The sequence below is a fragment of the Plasmopara halstedii genome (assembly GCF_900000015.1).
Source record: "Plasmopara halstedii genome assembly, contig: Scaffold_110, whole genome shotgun sequence".
Lineage (NCBI taxonomy): Eukaryota > Oomycota > Peronosporomycetes > Peronosporales > Peronosporaceae > Plasmopara > Plasmopara halstedii.
Genome location: NW_020187031.1, coordinates 465,151 through 484,055, shown reverse-complemented (window position 1 = coordinate 484,055; position 18,905 = coordinate 465,151). Strand labels below are relative to the sequence as shown.

Below are 18,905 nucleotides of genomic sequence, written 5' to 3'. Positions count from 1 at the left end.
TCTTGAGCTTGGTGAAATCATAAGACCATCGTACAATTTGGGGGAAATCAATGGATAGAAGGCGGACACTTAGAAAAAAGCTAAGTACGGGTGCGATATCCGTGAGTCTTGTGACACAGACAGTAGTAAAGTGTCAAAATCATGTTAAACTATCAAGTGAAGTGTGAAAACTTTTGGAGCGTGGCATATTTTCCAGTCCTCGGCCTGGGATCGAGATACAACCACATCGTATGTGTGGCGTAGATGGAACGCTGACGAGTTGTGGATAGACTGGAAATCGAGATGGTTAGACGCCAAGGAGCTCTCATTGAGCTTTGGTGACCCATAAGTCCACATGAACCAGGAAGTGAAGCGCTATCGGCGCTGACAGGAAGTTGTGATAGCTTCTGTGCCGGTTATCTGAAAATGAGAGCAACGAAATTTCTTATTTTCTCGAGCACAACTTGGAAGGCAGACGTGCTAGTAAGCCGCGGTCTCCATAGTATAAATCGATTGAGAAGGAAAAGGACGACTGTGTGCCGTGGCCTCCAATTGTATATCGGCGGGTTGCTAATTATCAGCTGTAAACCGAAAGTCCTGGGCGGAGTTAAAGCGCGATTAACACAAGGGCCAGGTCCTGAAGTTGCAATGCTCGGGGCTCCTATCCAAAATGCCTTTGGTGTTCGACAACTCGGATACTCCAGTATTCAGCACATTGACCGTCCCAGTCCAGTGCCCGCGCCAATCGTACCTCTTCTTCCTAGCGGAGGTGGTTTCATGACTCACCAAAGCTCCACCAAGAAACGTGCGCGTAGCGCCGAAAGTCTTCGACCTCAAATCAATTTATGACCCATGGTGTTCCAACCATTCCAAACCAAGGATAAGGTCATACCTTGCATCCAAGTCTAAGACTTGACAGCGTTCCACGCTAAAAAAGTCAAGGAACTTGACACCGAGGTCCAAAGGGACCCTTGGTACAATGACACAAGCCCCCGTCGCTAAGCGAATAGCGACGGTTTCACCATCGCATCCAGCGACTCAGCATACAGCTGACTTCCTTCAATCATGTAGCGTCGAGCATAATTGCCCGACGCACCAGAATCGATTAGGTTTTCTCATAGCTTATCAAAGCCCTTCACAAGCCCTTCACGGTCGCATATACGACTAGTAAGCCCGACTTGCACACACATACCGTGTTCAAGAGCACGGAGCTCTTCGGGGCTGTGCCCTACTGCCCTCCACCTCGTTGGGTCTCAACACGTTTCCCCGCGACAAACCAGGCTGGTTAGAAGCAGGACGTCGGTTCGACGAACCTCAACGCGACTCGCGGAAGGGACAATTCATCCGAAAGGGACGGTTGTCTCCACAAACAAAACTCCGTCGGCTGTTTACACGCTGCTCAGCAGCTCGAAGCTCTCCCTTCTCCTTCTCAGCATAGCTGAGATCCACTGGCTCAGGCCCGCTCGACGAACTCTGAAGTTGTGCATCAGTCACTACGACCGCCTTGGGGAGAGGATCTGCTTCCAATCCGGCACTTGGAGTTTTCAGCTCTTGGACAAACTCCTTCTTGCCTTGTCGAGCAGCTAGGATCTACGATATGCCTAATTAGGCGGCAAGATCACTCGCAAACGCCGAAGCTTTAGCTCCTTACAGGGCAGGAGCGCAGCTTCAACCGAAGCACCGCACGTTAGTACCCATTCTCGCGCCCGGTCACCGGCCTTAGAGCAAGCTAGCGCCACGCGCTGTTGCTCGTTTTGGAGCATGGCGGATGCCATAGTCATCTCGACTTCTCTTACCCAGAGTCTAAAAATACTTCTATCCTTACCCTCGAAGGTCTGAACGCTCACTTTGAGCAGCCTGGGTCAGAAGGAATCATCTGTCATCGACGGTGACGTCATTTACGCTGTCGACGCTGACAGCTCCTGCAGTAAGTGATCTAACAGAGCATTTTCATAGTGTGAAAACGACTCTAGGCGCGCGCTTATAGATTCGAGCTCTTGCATAACGAGGTGCTCCGCGCCCTCAGTGTCTAGCAGGGACATCACCTTTTTAAGCCCGTCCTGCATACCCTAAGGCAGATAAAGGTATTCTTCCTTTTTCTCAGAGGACCAGTCGTAACGACTCAGGTGTAGATTGACTACGAGTGCTACCAAGTGCAGCGAGGCTGCCGTAGCTCTTTGCTCAACGGAAGCTGATCTAAGGTCACCGACCTAACGTTCTTTCAAAAAACTAGTACAAGCGTAGCAGATCGCGATCCGCTACTTCCAAGTACTTAAGTCTCACCAAGGCAAACGAACACTTTTGTTTAAAAACGTAGTTGTTTTAATTGTTTTAGTTGCGGTTGAGCCGCCAATATCTAAAACCCTGGGTTTTTCATAAATAATATATTGATACCTAATTAATATCGTAATATTTATCACTACTGATAATCCTTCCACGTGGTGGCTTCTTGTTACGGTGTAGCCACACCACTGTGTGATTACACTAACTGTGTAATACAAACCTATGCCAGGTCGCACAAGATTGTGCGATCCGCCCTTTCTTACGAGAGCACGTGTAACCCCATTTCACTTGTAATGATGTGACGTCGGTACCGTACCGCTGAGTCAGCCCAATTGACCGCTCAGAGCACTGAGGTCCACGGGTAGGTGGCGAGAGCAATCATTTACTTGTGAAGAGATATCGGGGTAGTCACAGGATTGTTGGATTCTCTTCACTCCAACAACAGACTATCTTATAGAGCAAAAGTAGTTTCCTCGATTTCTTTCAGAACGTTTTTCGCGGTGTCAATGGTACTTTCCTGTGGAACATGTACCAAGAAATGGCAAGACAATTAAATCATTGAAATGATACAATTGGTGGTGGAGGAGTAATAAAATTATCATCACTCGTAGGCGAGTGTTTTTATTTAGAAAACTGTATTGCACTCGGTTGTCCCTGGAGCAAGAAGTGCGTCTTGAAATTGGCTAAAATCAAGACGCCAAATATTGCGACACACGTTTTCAAGGGACAATGTGAGGTCATCGACGCTTTCTTCCGGTTTCAGATGAATCAGTAAATGGAATAGCTAATAAAATAATCAAAGAATAATACCAAGTATTGTAGAAAAGTTTTGGTCTGTTTGGGGTGAAACACGAAGAAGATTGGTTATATGCGAGTAAATAGTTTTGCTCAGTGCTGACTTTCTGTGTCAGAAAGGCTAACTAAAAGTTGTGTATGTGCATGTTTATTTTAAGGTGAACGCGGCACAGTTCTGGCGCTATCGTCGTTTATTTAAAGAATGCCCTGCAAAACAGCATGGTCCGTTGTACTGTTCATTGACTCTGATTTGGTTGATGAGGTATTACGATCTGTTCATAGATACAGCGCATCTCTATTACCGCGGAAGGCATTCCGAACGGGATAGTCCGGGAGTGGTTGGTTATGTCACAAAGATCGTTAAACGTGTCGGCAACGTTCGACCGTCTGGTGATACAGCTATCTAGGTCCGCGGTGTGCCTATACAACCTGGTTTGACGATAAATGGGTTCAAGTCATGCAGAGCACAGATAGTCATATGCGGGGAGTCATTTCAATAACTTATGAGTGGACTCGACTGTTTACGTGAAGAAGGGCTGTTTTCATAAAGATATAAATATAACGGGATCACTTTCGATATTGCTTCACTGGAAAGCAGTTCATACGGGTTGATCCCGCAGAGAAAATGATTGTTGATTGGTAGTGTAACGGGGTTACACGTACTCTGGTAACAAAGGCATGAATTACACAAGTCGGTTTAATCACTCTATGGTGTGACTTCACCGTAACTAGAAGCCACTAGCGTGGTGGAGCTGCCAGTAGTTCTGCATATTAATTAGGTTTATAACCTAAGGTTTTGGATACAGGCGGCTCTACCGCAAATAAAGCAAATAAATACAGTTTCAATATTAAGCGTAAGTACATTTGCCTTGGGTTAAGGTTTTGGGTACTCTTGAAGGTAGCGGATTGCGATCCGTTACACTTGTACTGGTTTTATTATATAACTTAGATCGGTCACCTTAGTAAGCTTCCTCTAATCAAAGAGCTACGGCAGCCCCGCTGCATTTGGCAGCACTCTTGCTCAATATACGCCTAAGTCGTTTCGACTGAACCTCTGCGGGGATGAAGCAATTTCCCCCTATTTGTCCCAGGGCATGCAGAACGGGCTTAAAAAGCAGATGTCCCTGCTTGGCTTTGAGGGTGTGCAACACCTTGCTCCGCAAGAATCCGAATCGATAAGCGCGCGTCTAGAGGCGTTTTTGAGCTATGCGAATGCTCTGCTAGAGTCTCTAGAGCGGAAAATGTCGCTAGCGACTGCGTCCATGACCCCACTGTCGACGACGGCTGACTCTCCCCCCTCCCCGTCCCAGGCCGCTCATGGTGAGCGTTAAAACTTTCGAGGGTAAAGATGGAGAGATCTCCTGCTCTGGGTGAGAGAGGCCGAGTTGGCTACAGGATCCGCCAGAGACTGCTAAATTCCTGAATTAAAACCAGCTTTTTGATAACAATAGGCATAGAGTTAGCATCTTATGCAGTTGGCAGGTTGAGCGTGGTTGGAGGCTTTCTCCCTCGGTGGTCAGCTAGGCCGTGAGTCTTTGAGTGGAGGCGAAGGTGCTGGATCAAGAATTGGAAAGTCACTACGATCGTTCCATCGTGAATACCAAGGCGTCTTCCATGAGACTCACTTAGCACGTCAATCACAATACCACGTCTTTTTAAATTCTCGCAGAGCCATTGTTCAAGTGCACCACAGTAGATTTCCGAAGCGAGTATGCTTTGAGAAGCAGGCTCAGCCAAGTACAAAGAGAGAAATCAAACTTCATGCGCTATGGCTGCTCACGAAGCGGTCACTGTCGTGTAGTATCTTAAAAAAAGACACAAAAAGTGTGGACTACAGTGTGTTCCACATCTGAGTTAGTGTATAATAGTAATCTCGTGTACTTAAACCTTACACTTTTGTACACCCGTAATAAATGCAATATTTTACAATTGTTCGGGATTTTCGCGCTGTTATGTAAATGTAAATATTTATAAGTACTAAAGTATCGCCTCCGTAGAAAAGAAGTCCGCTGTACACACAGATCAAGCTACGAAGACAGAAAAAACGTATTAACATTTTTGTCCAAAATAATCAATCTTCCATATATATTACTCTTGGGATGGCAGGGTAGCTTAGACACCTGTTATTATAGAGTTACTCAATTTTATCAACTTGGGCCATTTGGGCCGAGGCTTACTATTTCGTGCAAAGTGTCCCCTCACGTCAGAGCTATACTCCACTCTTTGCACCTCTTGCTGACTGATCCAAACGTGAACAACTGCCGATAGCTCTGAAAGACTAAAATAGCGGTACTCGCGACCGACGTCATCAAAACATTACCCTGAGAGAAAGCCGATGTGTTCTCTCGTGAGAAACATCGCAGTGACTCTCCAAGACCTGATCTAACATCTTCGCTTCTACCCAGGGACATACGACTAAACCGTCCATTGAGGACAAGGCAGACACTACGCTCATTGTCCCCTCTGCACAAATTACAAACTCTGTGGCTTATCCCGACTGCGGAGAGTATCGCCACACCTCTCACAGAACTCACGGCAATGTCGAGCTTGTCAAAATTTAGCTAAATGACTCGGACACCCAGATTACTTGTCTTCAAGCTTCAGAGTCAGATTGACTCTTGCCGGTATCACCACGTCGTGACTTCGGCTTCAAATCATCAAAAGTTGATCGCCGCGGTAGGACCATTATCCACCTATACGTGAAAGATGCATAGCAAGCCCAACATGCATCGCTCTATAACATAAGTGCCTATGCTCAAATTAGAAGCCGTACTTACATACAGAAGATAGCTTGGTTATGAGTATTCGCGATAGTGCATATGGGTACCATACTCAATTTTCGCATCGAATAAACGCGTCTAAACTGTTTTTAGGCTTTGCAAGCTAGAATTATCGATTAGGAGATCTAAGCGCAAAACAATGCTTGAATTTGCAAAGTGCAAAGCTTGACAAAGCCATCGAATCCGTCACCTTTTGCTCTAGTTGAAATAGTCCCTAACCTCTCAAGCAGACAGCTGGTACAACAATCGACAGATAAACTATTAAGATGTTGGTCCCCACTCAATTTTAGGAAGAATGCCACATTGGGCGACTTGGCTAGTTCTTAGAAATGAAGAGAGTGCACCCGATATTGGCAACTGCTCTGGTATACCCGCCGGCCCACAAACACCCCAGGAGTTAGTGACCGTACACATTCAACAAGCATTTTCGATGGGCTGGCCTGCTGTTGTAGCATGTCGACTCTCCCTGAGAGCCTCGGCTGGCAGTCGAAATGCTTACGGCGCAGTTTTTTGAAAGCGCTCTCTGAGCTACATCATCACACTGTAAGCTTGATACAACCCCCCAGCGGATAAAACCTGTGTCGCTGTGCTAAAGCATATATAATTTTGGCTCCAAGGGATAGTTAAGACGCTGCTTCGTCTGCCATAAGTGCTTTTCATCCGACTAGCTCATAAGAGCGGTAATGTGATATGGTTTCAGTAAGCCCACATAAAAATACCAGGTATGGTTGCATTCTCTTTGCGAGGTCGATAGTATATCTAAATCTTTTTTGCCATAACTGTAGACGGACCGGTTTTGCGTGATCGCAGCTTGATCTAACAGACCGCAGAAACTGTGTTGGTTGGTAGGTGAAGTGCATTCATCGAAAACATTTCCAACTGCGAAGTCACGTGTTTTTTTCTGCCTTTGGCATCAGCATGTTGCTTCTAAGCATCCTAGCTTTCATCCATAGGGCCGCGCACCCGGCACATGATGCTCAGTCTTGTCGAGATGAAATCTTTAATCATGCTACGAGGTGTGATTTTAAAAGGACGAGTTGGATCAACAGTTGCTTCCCAATATTGGTGCCACTTTGTGTCAATGTCGAAGGCTGACTAACTATATTAAAACAATCCTGTCGAGATATGCCATACGCAAAATCATTGAGCGGGACTAAGTCGCTCCAGCACCACCGTCTCTCCACGCCAGTGATTTTGATGACTTCTTCTGCCACGTGATTAACGCGTTCCAGCTAATCGTCTATTTTTATTAATGATAAGCGGCTGACATGTTCAATCTGGTGCCAAGCACCTTGAACAATGTTCGTCATAACTTACATGAAAAGTGAGGCTCCAACTAATATAATGGCTATCGGTAATTGGCAAAACACTGTGTCGTGGAACAGCTTGGGTGTATCCTCACCGATTAGAATGTCACTGACAGTAGCGAGATGATCTATGTTGCTCAGCCAGTCCACAAAGACTACAATGCCACTATTGCTGGACGCCCTTTGTGGGAGACCGAAAATAAAGTCTATAATTATGGACTGCAAACACTCTGCTGGAATCAGTAGATTGGCTAAAATACCGGCTCGTGCGACTAGTGTTTACTCCATTGATATAAGCCACTATGTGCTAACCTTTGCGTACATATCGGACCACAATGCATCGCGCTCACCGAGCAGTATGTACTCCCCTACCGATGTGACATCCAAAGTAGTATCATCTCATACCCCGTGCGGTATTCTCCGCTCGAAGCCCTCAGCATGAGATCTTACCACACGTGTAGTATTTTGCGGGTCATTGCCGAAGTAAAACAAGCGTTGAAATAAGGCAAAGTCGTTCAGACGTGCAACCGTGCGATTCGACATAAAAGCATGTAAATTCTCAGACACCTTGCTTTCCAAATTTGACAACACAACATACGTTTTGCCTGGTCCGTACGCTGCACGTATCGCCTCAATCATTAGTGGTTGAACAATCGTAACGTGTTACAAACATAATTGGTACAACGCAATTGCTCACCCGCCACCACATCAAATTTATATCTTACGCCGAAATATACTTGGTAAAGTATATGATCATCTTGCCATTCTCTGTGAGTGATGTGGTGACGTTGCCGTGTGCGACGAAACATGATCTGTATATATCACAGTCGGCTTAGAGCCAGACAGGTGCGCCCTGAATATGTTGAGAGATTATTCAGCGCAAAAATCTTCTTATCGTTTGATCGCGTGATAACATTATGCCTGTCGGCATCTACTTGGCGTAAATCACATGACATGGCAAAGGCTATAGCGTCACAGACGATAGTAAACAGCCTAACTGAATTTGAAAGAGCCTCAATCGGGGCACGTATGAGGCTCTCTTCTATAGCATCAATGGCTACCCCATCTTCCCCTCCCCGAGCACTATATGACATTCCATTAATCAAGATTGGTGAGAGGTGTAGCCATTGAGACATAAAATGCTCTGTTTTTGTGCAAAAATTGGTCGGACCAAGTAGTCTTTCAATACAGAGGCAATGGCTGCACCGGGATACCGTAGCTCTTTGCTTCATAGAAACTTACTAAGGTCACCGACCTTGCGTTCTATACTAGAACCATTACGAGTGTAGCGGATCGAAATCCGCTACCACCAAGAGTACCTAGAGCCTTAACCCAAGGTAAATGTACACTTCCGTTCGAAATTGAAGCTGTTTTTATTTAAAACCTTGGGTATTTCGAACTAAATAGAAAAACCGAATCGATCTGCAGAAGTACTGGCGGTCCCACCAGGTAGTGGCATCTTGTTACGGTGCCGCCACACCATGATGTGATTACACCGACTTGTGTAAACAAACTGACCAGCGGCACCGCCAAATTCGGAGAAGAGTTCATCTTTGACACGTATCACACATCCGCACATTGGTGCTTGGCCATTGGAACAGCTTGGGCCACCAGTAGGCACAACGCATGGAGCTGTACGTCTTCTTACGACCTACATGACCACAGAGTGGGGTGTTGTGGGTCTCATAGAGGATACGGTAAGTTAAAAACCCATTGTGAGATACCACAATTCGTGGCGATTTCATCAACCCATTATTCAACGACTATTGGTGTAAACGTGCGCGCTATCGAGCCGACAAATTCTTGTCCGTGTTTCCAAACCCCTTGCTCTCGAGAGCCTTTAGCGGCGCTACACGCATACTGTCACTTGCGTATGCGGTGCAAATTGAATTCGTTACTGACGGCGTCACCGTCGGGACATGAGTAAACTCATAACCCGGTCTGCGTGGCAACGCATCAGCCAAAGCAGTCTGCTCTCCGGCCTCATACCTCCAAGTTATATTCTGCAAAGAAATGAGAGCCACCTGGTTATCCTCTGCGAAATGTGAGGCGATTGAGTCGCAGTGCGTAATGACGCATGACTTGTGCACATCATCAACGGCTTTGAGCCAAGAAGGTGCGTTCTGATCTTGACAAGTGGATACTTCATCGCAAGTAATTCCTTGTCGTGGACTGAGTAGTTTTTTTCCGCAGCCTTGAGCTGGCTAGATTCGAGTGCAATCACCCGATCTCGCTCCTCGGCATTTGTTTGCAGCAGTGTATTGCCGATAGCAATGTCCGAAGCGTCATAGTAAAAAGTCTGAGAACGCCAAAATTGGTGCATGAAGGAGGATGTCTTTGGCCCTGGCAAAAGCCTCCCGAAACTCGGTGTCCCGACACCATTCCGTATCCAGTTAAAGGAGATTTGACAATTACCGTGCCTTTTCCACATAATTTGCGCTATATTTGTGCAAGTAGTTGGTGAAGCCAAGCCATTGCGCAGGTCCTTTCGATTCTTGGGAACCGGCCAGTTCACAATGACCTTGACCTTTCGGGATCCGCTCAAAGGCCACGTATCCCAATGACGCACCCTGAGAAGGGGATTTTTTCCACGCCGATCATGCACTTATCGGCATTGGCATAAAGCTTAATCGTGCGCATGCACTCGAGAACCGCTCTTTAATGGACAATGTGGCTTTTCTCATCTGTCCTCCCGTGCGCCGCACGACTGTGGACGAAAATGTCGTCAAAGTTTGTCTGTGCATACGTCCGATGGAGCCTGAATAGCTGCATCACAAGACGATTAAATGCTGCTGCTGCATTTACTCCCAGAGCATCCCGCACGGAGTACTCACTTCTGTCAGCAGAAAATAACTCGATCTCTGATCAATTAGTAATAACAATCGACCAACTGTAATTTGTAGAGCCAACCTCATTGTTCTGGAGAACATCCTTTCTAGGAATCGGCGTTTGTGCCGGAATAGCGACAGCGTTTTGCTTAATTTGAGCGTAAATGATACGCCATTTGCTGTACGTCTTCCGAACACAAAACGTGGGTGTCGAATGGGGAGACTTGTTCTCACGCACCATTCCTGTCTCGTGCTTTGCACGAAAAATGCGTCAAGAACGTCACACTGCTCCTTGGGAAGGGCCCATTGGCGTGTTTCGCAGTATTTGATTCCCGGAACCAGGTCAATCTCATTACGGACACCTCGGGCTGGGGGTAGGAGCGACGGCGGGTCTATGGAGACGACGTCTTGGAATTCCTTTACCTATAGATTGTACAAACCGAGGGATACTTCAGGATCGGCGATCAACTTCGTCTCCAGAACAGCTTCATTCAGAAGCGACGACGATTTAATCTCCTCATTCGGTCGTATAAAGAATATTCGGCTAAATCGCCTTCCTTCAAGGCACCGCCAAACTCTTTGAAGGACATCTCGTCCAGCTCAAAAAGAGCATCCACTGTGGGAATAGGCTCGAAGGTGACGTTGTCGTCTTTATCTCCCGGCATAATCTTGACAAGGGTGTATAGCTGTGCGCTATCGTGTACGGTAGATACACCCTGGGTCAGGGTCGACGCCCTTCGCCTTGCAGGTAACATATGGCATCGCCGCCTCCTCTCTGCGACATTTAATGTCTCATCGAGTGGGAACACGCACTCGGCGTCGTCCAATGTCCCCACTCCCTGTTCCATCGGAGCCTTGATGATATTAACAACATCCAACGAAGAGCTGCTATTTCTACAAGTCTTCGCTCAGTGGATAACGTCCCACTCCACGCGGATCAGAAGAGCCTTGCCCTTGATGCCTCGGCTCTTGGCCAACCAAGCCACTCCTGGCATGCAGCGACTGCTTCGAAACGTGAGCAGTGATCATTGGATTATGTGCCACTCTATGCGCATCACTAGGGCCTAGCCCTCGATGCCTCGGACCTCGTCCGACCATGCCATTCTTGGCAAGCAGCGACTGCTTTGATATTCGAGCAGTGCTCAGAGGATTACATGCCATCCCACGCGCAGCCCGCAAGCCATGCTCGGGACTCTTGTCTAATACACCTTCTATGTTCGACGACTCGGATACTCCGATATCCAGCACATTAATCGTCCCGGTCCAGAGCCCAAGACAACAGCGCCATTGCTTCTAGCAGAAGTGGGTTCGTGACTTACCAAAGCTCCACCAGAAGACGTGTGCGTAGCATCAAAGTTTTTCGACCTCCAATCAACCAACGGCTCATAATGTTTCAACCATGCTATATCAAGGATAAGGTCACACCTTGAATCCAAGTCTAAGACTAAGGAGCGTTCACGCTATCAAATACAAGAGAGTTGACACCGGTCCACAGGGACATTTGGCACCGTGACACATGTCCCCATCGCTTAGCGAACAGTGACAGTTCACTCAACCGCGCATCCAGCGCTTCAGCATACAGCTGACTTCCTTCGATCGTGAAGCGTCGGGCAATTATTTCCGGCGCACCAGAATCGATAAGGATTTTATATGGCTTCTCTAAGCCGTTCACGGTCGGTTTTTCGACCAGCAAGTCCGGCTTGCACACACGTTCCGTGTTCAAGAGCACGTAGCTCTACGGGGCTGGGACGTGCTGCTCTCCACCTCTTTGAGGCTCAGCAAAACTCAGTTCTTCCCCAGTTGGACGCCCTGCGCCTACTGTTTTTTGTCTTTCCCCTGCGTCAAACCAGACAGGTTTAAAGCTAGACGTCGATTCGATGAACCTTTACGAGTCTTGCGCCGGGGAGAATCAGTCTGAAGGTGGCAACTGTCTCCACAGACAAAACACCGTCGGGTGTTTACACGCTGCTCAGCAGATCGGAGCTTTTTCCCCTCTTTCACAGCATAGCTGAGGTCCATTGGCTCAGGCTCGCTCGACGAGATCTTAAGGTGTGCATTCCAACCAAGTCGTGCCGATTAGAAGTTGAAGTTGGTATTCAATGCCACATTCACCGCTTCTACAAAGGAAGATAGATACAAATGGAAGACTTCCATTCTGGCCACACCAATGCGGAGGTCCCCCATAAAGACGGTCACTGCGATTGCTCCGGGTAGAGGATCGGCTGCCATTTTGGTAATGAATGTTTTCAACTCTTGGACAAAGTCCAATAACTCCTTCTTGTCCTGTCGGGCAGCAAGGAAATGCGATCTCACGCGATACCTTTGAATAGGCGGCGAGAACACTTGCAGAAGTTGACGGATCAGCTCCTTGCAGCAGGGGAACGCAGGTTCAACCGAAGCACCGCACGTGAGGTCTTATTCTCGCACCCGACCCCAAACTTGGAGATAGCTTGTGTCACGCGCTGTTGCTCGTTTTGGAGCATGGCGGATGCCATAGTCATCTCGGTCGCTCTCACCCACTGAAGGAGATTCTTTCCATCCTTCCCCATAAAAATCTTAACGGTCACCATAAGTGGCCTGGGTCGGAAGGAATCCTCCGTCGTCGAGGATTCCTTCCGACCCATGGCGGAGTCATAGACGCCGTCGACGCTAACAACTTCTGCTGAAGGTGCTCTAACAGAGCATTTTTATAACTGGACAACGCCTCTAGGCGCGCACTTGGGTCTCGGGCCCTTGCGCAACGAGGTGCTTCACACTTTCATGGCCCAGCAGGGACATCACCTTATTCAGCCCGTCCTGCATGTTCTGGGGAAAACATGCGTACCACTCCATCCTCACACAGGATCAGTTGTAACGACTCAGGCGTAGATTGACTACAAGTGCTATTAAGTGCAGCGGGGCTGCCGTAGCTCTTTGCTTAGAGGTAGTTTAGTTCAGGGCACCGACCTTACATTTTTTCAAAGAACTCATACAAGCGTAGCGGATCGCAATCCGCTCCTTCGAAGTACTAAAGCCTAACCAAGGCAAACGAACACTTCTGTTAAAAAACGAAACTGTATTTAATTGTTCTGATTGGGGCAGAGCCGCCAATATCTAAAACCCTGTGTTTCTGATAAAGATATAATAATACCTAGTTAATATAACTAATATAGAGATTTTGCCACGTGGTGATTTTTTAGTGCGGTGCAGCCACACCACTCTGTTATTACAAAAACTGTGTTATACACACCTATGTACGGTCGCACAATCTTGTGCGACCAGCCCTTTTCTCACAAGGGCACGTGTAACCCTGTTACAAGCTTTATATTTGTAGCTTGGCAGTTTGTTGCTCTTGATAATTGTTGAAATATTCATGGACTGAAATCGAGCCTTTCCCTTTCACAGCACATTGGACTGAACCACGCAGCATTTGGTAGAGCTTGATCAAAATTTGATCATACCATCACAGCATAGTATTCAGACAATCCAAACTGCTCTTGGTGAGAATTGGATAACCAAGAAGGAATACCATGAAATCAAATTTATCGTTTAGCTTAGTCATCGAACGACCAATCATTAAATAGATAAACTCAGAAAACCACCTGCATCGTCTCCGAAGACTAAACGGCCATGTCATTGTCAACCAACGCGAGCCTCTCAGTAACGGGAGCGTTTTAGCCTTAGTGACGGTGAGAGCGTTTTAGCCTCGAGAACGTTATCAGCGTGAGTTCACTAACCTGAATTATAGCTATTTTGGATTCAAGAATAGTATTTACGATCTGTCTAATGCCACATTTATTTTCACCGCTGATATTGTAGAGAATATTCAAAGTTTAGACATACATTGACTCGAAATTTAAGACTGACAGCGACTATGCTCCAATGATAAATCTATAAGCAGATTTACTAATTTTGGTGGTTTACTGCAATAGAGGATGATATAACAGTCATCGTATAAAAGCGATTTGAGTTAACGTTTTGCCTTCCGTACCCTAGACGACATTCAAGATTTTTCATGGATCGCGTCTTTAAGGTCTTTCGTCGATACATGCGCATGAGCAGCAGACGTTTATTTTGACCGCTGATATTGTAGAGAATAGTCAGATTAGATATTCATTGTTGACTCAAAATTTAGGACTGACAGTGACTATGCTCCAATACTTGAACCGATGAAACTATCGAGTTTATCTTGGTTAAGCTAAACGATATATTTGATTTCATGGTATTCCTATTTGGCTCATGGTATGAGAAATCCTGCTAAAACTCTACCAAATGCTGATTTCATCAGTATGGAAACGCGTGGCTCAGCTTAATGTCCTGTGAAAGGAAAAGGCTCGAATCCAGTTCATGACTGGAATATCAAGAGCAACAAACTACCAAACTACAAAGATGAAGCTGGTGAAGTGATTCGTCGTCTCTTGGTTGCTGACTTTGAAAAAAAATCATTCCGGAAGAAAGCAAAAACGCGAAGCTTGAAAATAAGATCAAAGGTCAGAAATTCGGCATTTTTCTACACCTTTGTTGATCAGCTTATCTGAAGTTTGTTCCAAGCACAAGAACAAGGGGTTGAGACGTTTCGTTCGGTATCGTTCATTGAGAATCGCAACCTTCATTGTTTGGCTACGAATAACACTTAGTGATTTATCTCTGTTCAATGTAACTACGAAGAAGGTGCTTATTTATCCGTTCCTCAAAGTATATATCAAAGTAAAATATGAATAAACACCCAAGGATACAATCAATACCTCGAATATTATGCTCGTTGTTTATAGATATGTAGAACATCCGTAAGAGTTGTAAGATGCTGCGATAAATATGATCGCCTTAATCGATTAAAAGTTCAGGTTGTTCAAAATATCACGTTTTCTTGCGGGATTTCTGATTATGATTAGTTGGTCAGATTGAGCCAATACCAAACCTATATGCCGTTGAGACTTGAAGCGATACGTTCTGCCATTATATTGGTAACAACCGCCACATTCTCATGTAACCTCCTTGACAAGTCTCTCTTTATGAAGCTCGTGGTATGGCTTATTCTTTTCATCGAGAACTTCTTTTTTGGCTTCACAGTATTTTTTAGTTTTAATTTTTGTTTTTGCCTTTTCAACAGCCCAAAGATTGGTATCTTATTCACACAAATTTGTTGATTGATAACGTTTCGTAGGCATGCAGTCGGCAACCTCATACTGATTGATCAATATAATCTCAGACTCGAACGGGCCATACTTTCGGAAGTATGGATAGATTCCAATCTCGCTTGTTGTTGCTGTTTTCATTTCATCCCATCGTTTGAACTGAGATCGATGTCAAATCATACGATGCTTAAGGAGGTTGAACGTAGAGCCAATGTAGCAAATTTCATGTTGACTAGACACGATTTGATAAACTGCCGATCATGTCTATTGCTATATCTGCAATATTCATCTATCATCCAAATTGAATATCTGGATTACTTATACACAGAACGAGAGACAAAAATGTCAGAAGTTCATCAAAACACTCAGTCTGGATAATTTAAAAATATTATCACTCATGATAAAGCGAGTTTGATAATTCGTCGGACACAACGGTATCGAGGAAATTAATGAGCACTTAAGCATGCAATTTGTTGATGGCTTCAAGGTGCACATTAATCAGTCGAATAACAAATTTTGAGAAATACATGTCAACAACGCACAACTGCCGTATCGCCTCCCACAAACTTGAAATGAGCACGACGCAGAGTGATGCGACAGTGGCAAACGCTAACCCCAGTGGTACAGTCAAAACAAGCGCGTCCATATATTTTCCGATCTTGACAGCGGGATTTCTACTTTTTGAGTGTCTCTGTCGGCGCTTTCGTGCCGTCTACGACTGTCGTCACGAAGAGGAAAAGATTTTTAGTGCGTCTTTATATACTCGTTCTGGTAAGATATTTCGTTGGGTTTACGCCAACTTTTGCGTATCAGACGATGAAGTATTGCATAGATGTGGCCTGGATACGCTTACTTTACTTCGGTTCTTGCGCCTTGGTCAGAAACTGGCACTATTAGCTGTGGGGTGCTCGATAGTGCTATTTCCACTGTACGCAACGGCAGTACAGCCATTGACAAGTCGAGTTTCTATCGATCCACTCACTCGAATATCTATGAGCAATCTACCTGAACGCAGTGACAGATTGTGGGCCCCGACAGTGGTTGCGTTCGTGATGTCAACATACGCTATGAAGTTGCTTATCAAAGAGTACAAAGTGTACGTGAGTTGTCGTCATGATGTAATGGGTAGAATGGAGGCACCACAGTATTCAGTGCTGGTCAACGACCTGCCGCTACATCTGCGAACGCGCCAGACGCTGGAAAGGTACATGTCTAAGATCTTTCCATCGTCCATTAGAAATGTGTACGTGGCACTCGAATGCGCTACGCTGAATGCGCTGTTGAATCGTCGCGAGAAATCCCGAAACGATCTCGAGCACGCATTAGCTATGTGCGATCGATCATGCAAGAGACCGCTGCATCGTAAGGGGCAATCATGGATTGGTATGATGGTGTGTCAAAATGGTAGTCGAGGTGTCATCGTTGATAGCATTGACCACTATCAAAACGAACTAGCGACGTTAAATGAAGAGGTTGCGAATGAAATACAGAGTATTGATAATGCGCAGGCACAGCTGGCGTCTCAAGTTGAAATAGAAGAGCGTGGAATGGACAGTCTTGGCGATAGTGAAAAGCGAGACATGGCTGATCCCGGGCGAAATTGGCCAAAAAGGATAAAGATGTTTAGACGAGACAGCGAGATGAAGGAAAGCCAATTTGTTGATCGTAGTGGGGGAGCGGAGCAATTGCGAAGTAGTTCTGATAGAAACGATATAGACGAATTTGACACGAAGAAAACACATCAAGGCGAGCGGGAAATGAATCAGTACGAGCGGGATCAGATTCGAAACCAAAATCCAATCCGGGTGATGAGACGGGCCGCATTTGTCTCATTCACGTCACTCATGTCAGCGCAAGTTGCGCAACAAACGTCGCAATCAAAAGATCCAGAATGCATGGCTGTTATGCCGGCACCACATGTAGACGATATCAGTTGGGAAAACATTGGGCTTCGCTATCAAACTCGAATGTTCGGAACGCTTCTATCGTCCTTAGTGTCTGCAACAATTGTGTTATTTTGGACGATTCCAACCGCATTTGTGGCCTCGTTAGCCTCAGTTGAGTCTCTTCGACGCACGCTTCCGTTTTTAAACAAAGCCATTGTTAATTATCCCATTCTCGAAGAGATATTTAAGCAAATTGCACCGATAGCCCTTGCTTTACTGAGTGCCTTGGCGCCTCTGGTATTTAATTTTCTATCGGATAGAGAAGGTCACCCATCGAAAACTGAAGTTCGGGCTGCATTATTTACAAAATTGGCATATTTTCAACTGGTCCAAATTTTTTTCGTTACAGTGATTGTCGGCACGATCTTGGACAGTCTCAAAGAGATTTTAAATCAGCCAAAACAGCTTGTATCCATGCTAGGACGTAGTATGCCGCAACAGTCTACATTCTTCATCTCGTACGTGATTGTACAGACGGGTTTGGGGCTAATTTTGGAATTACTGCGTGTGGTACCACTGGTTTGGTCGGCTTTATTCGCACTTTTGGCGCCAAAACACACACGACGTGAGCGCAATTCATCATGGATGGGTCTTCGCAATATTTCCAAGACGGATCCATTTGATCCAACAAATTCTCTTGCCGATTGCTTCCTGGTTTTATTGGTGACACTGACGTTTGCACCAATCGCGCCTTTAGTCTGCTACTTTACGTGGCTCTTTTTTTTTATGGCTGAAATTGTTTATCGTCGTCAGATACTTTACGTTTACAAACCAACATGTTTTGCATTAGGAGCATACTGGCCGCGCTTGTTCAAATTTTGCATCATCGCTCTCGTTGTTGCTCAGCTCACGCTCATTGGAATTTTGTCTCTCAAAAAGGCAGCGATACCTTCTATTATGATTACTGTGCTGATTATTATCGTGCTGTTGTTCAGTTACCACGTTCTTTCACTCTATCCAATTGTGGCAAAGTTTTTACCGTTAATGGAGTGCGTACGTCTTGACACTGCGCGAGGTTTAAATAATTCGACCGCGCCTAATTTTTTTTTTCTTGACAACGTTTATCAGCAGCCAGCATTTCATCAGCGAACTCCTATTCGAGCAGACTATCGAATGCTGGCAAATAATTACAGCGATAAAATTGCCTTGACGTCACCCGAAGTATACCCATTTGACGATCAGTACTTATTTACAACTGAGGTCTAAAGATGGCGGTTATAGCAACTTTTCTACAGATTAAACTAAGAAAAAAGGTATTCTTTATTTCAGAAAGGCGTGGCGTGCATCATCTGTTAGAACAAAGCCAAAACTCAGGAAAGTCTCATAAGACCTTCATTTTTGCTCTCTTTGGCCAATTGTTATAACACAATGTAGCAGCTACTCACCCTTGGTATTCTGTCGACCCAATTATTAAATCGATAAGTCAAGGAAGTGAGCGACTGATGCGCTGGAAGCAAGCTTTAGCCTTCAGTAAGTCACCACCAGAAATCTACAGATTCGCCAGTAGCCACGCTTGCCGGTGTCGATTCGTAAGCTAGTCATATAATCGCTTTATCTTGCCAGGTTGTTTACACAAAATGTTAAAAAAATATACGTTCTGATTCAGTTTCAATATTCCTGTCATTTAAATCATCGACATTTCGTACACTCAACTTTCACGACCCCAAAATATCAGAAATGTTTTCCACAGAAATAACGCTGCCGCTTTAAAATGTGCCTGACATTTTCCAGTCGCTGATCACTTCTGCGCACTCAACCCCTCGTGGGATTTTCCGCCAGAATTTGCCATCGTCGTGCGGATCAAATGCTTATCACGGCAGAAACTGCATACTTGAGCTATTTCCAAAATCCAACGCACAAGCAGAACCAGTAG

At 45.6% G+C, this 18,905-nt stretch overlaps 2 protein-coding genes across 2 annotated transcripts; one reads left to right on the top strand and one right to left on the bottom strand.

Annotated features, from left to right (window-relative positions):
- Nucleotides 1-14,693: 14,693 nt before the first annotated feature.
- On the bottom strand, nt 14,694-15,604 carry PHALS_15463 (uncharacterized protein). The gene has a single exon (XM_036407508.1). It carries the CDS (start codon nt 15,134-15,136, stop codon nt 14,870-14,872), a length of 267 nt encoding a protein of 88 aa, XP_036262979.1. The 5' UTR covers nt 15,137-15,604; the 3' UTR covers nt 14,694-14,869.
- A 9-nt stretch (nt 15,605-15,613) lies between these two features.
- PHALS_00109 (hypothetical protein L914_11304) lies at nt 15,614-18,238 on the top strand (the record flags this gene model as incomplete). Its single annotated transcript, XM_024727937.1, has 2 exons — nt 15,614-18,025; nt 18,101-18,238. 2 exons carry the CDS (start codon nt 15,614-15,616, stop codon nt 18,236-18,238), a joined length of 2,550 nt encoding a protein of 849 aa, XP_024572145.1.
- Between the last annotated feature and the right edge of the window lie 667 nt (nt 18,239-18,905).

Excerpts from the sequence above, each read along its gene's own strand:
- PHALS_15463 (XM_036407508.1), bottom strand. The coding sequence starts at position 15,136 with ATGAGGTTGCCGACTGCATGCCTACGAAACGTTATCAATCAACAAATT.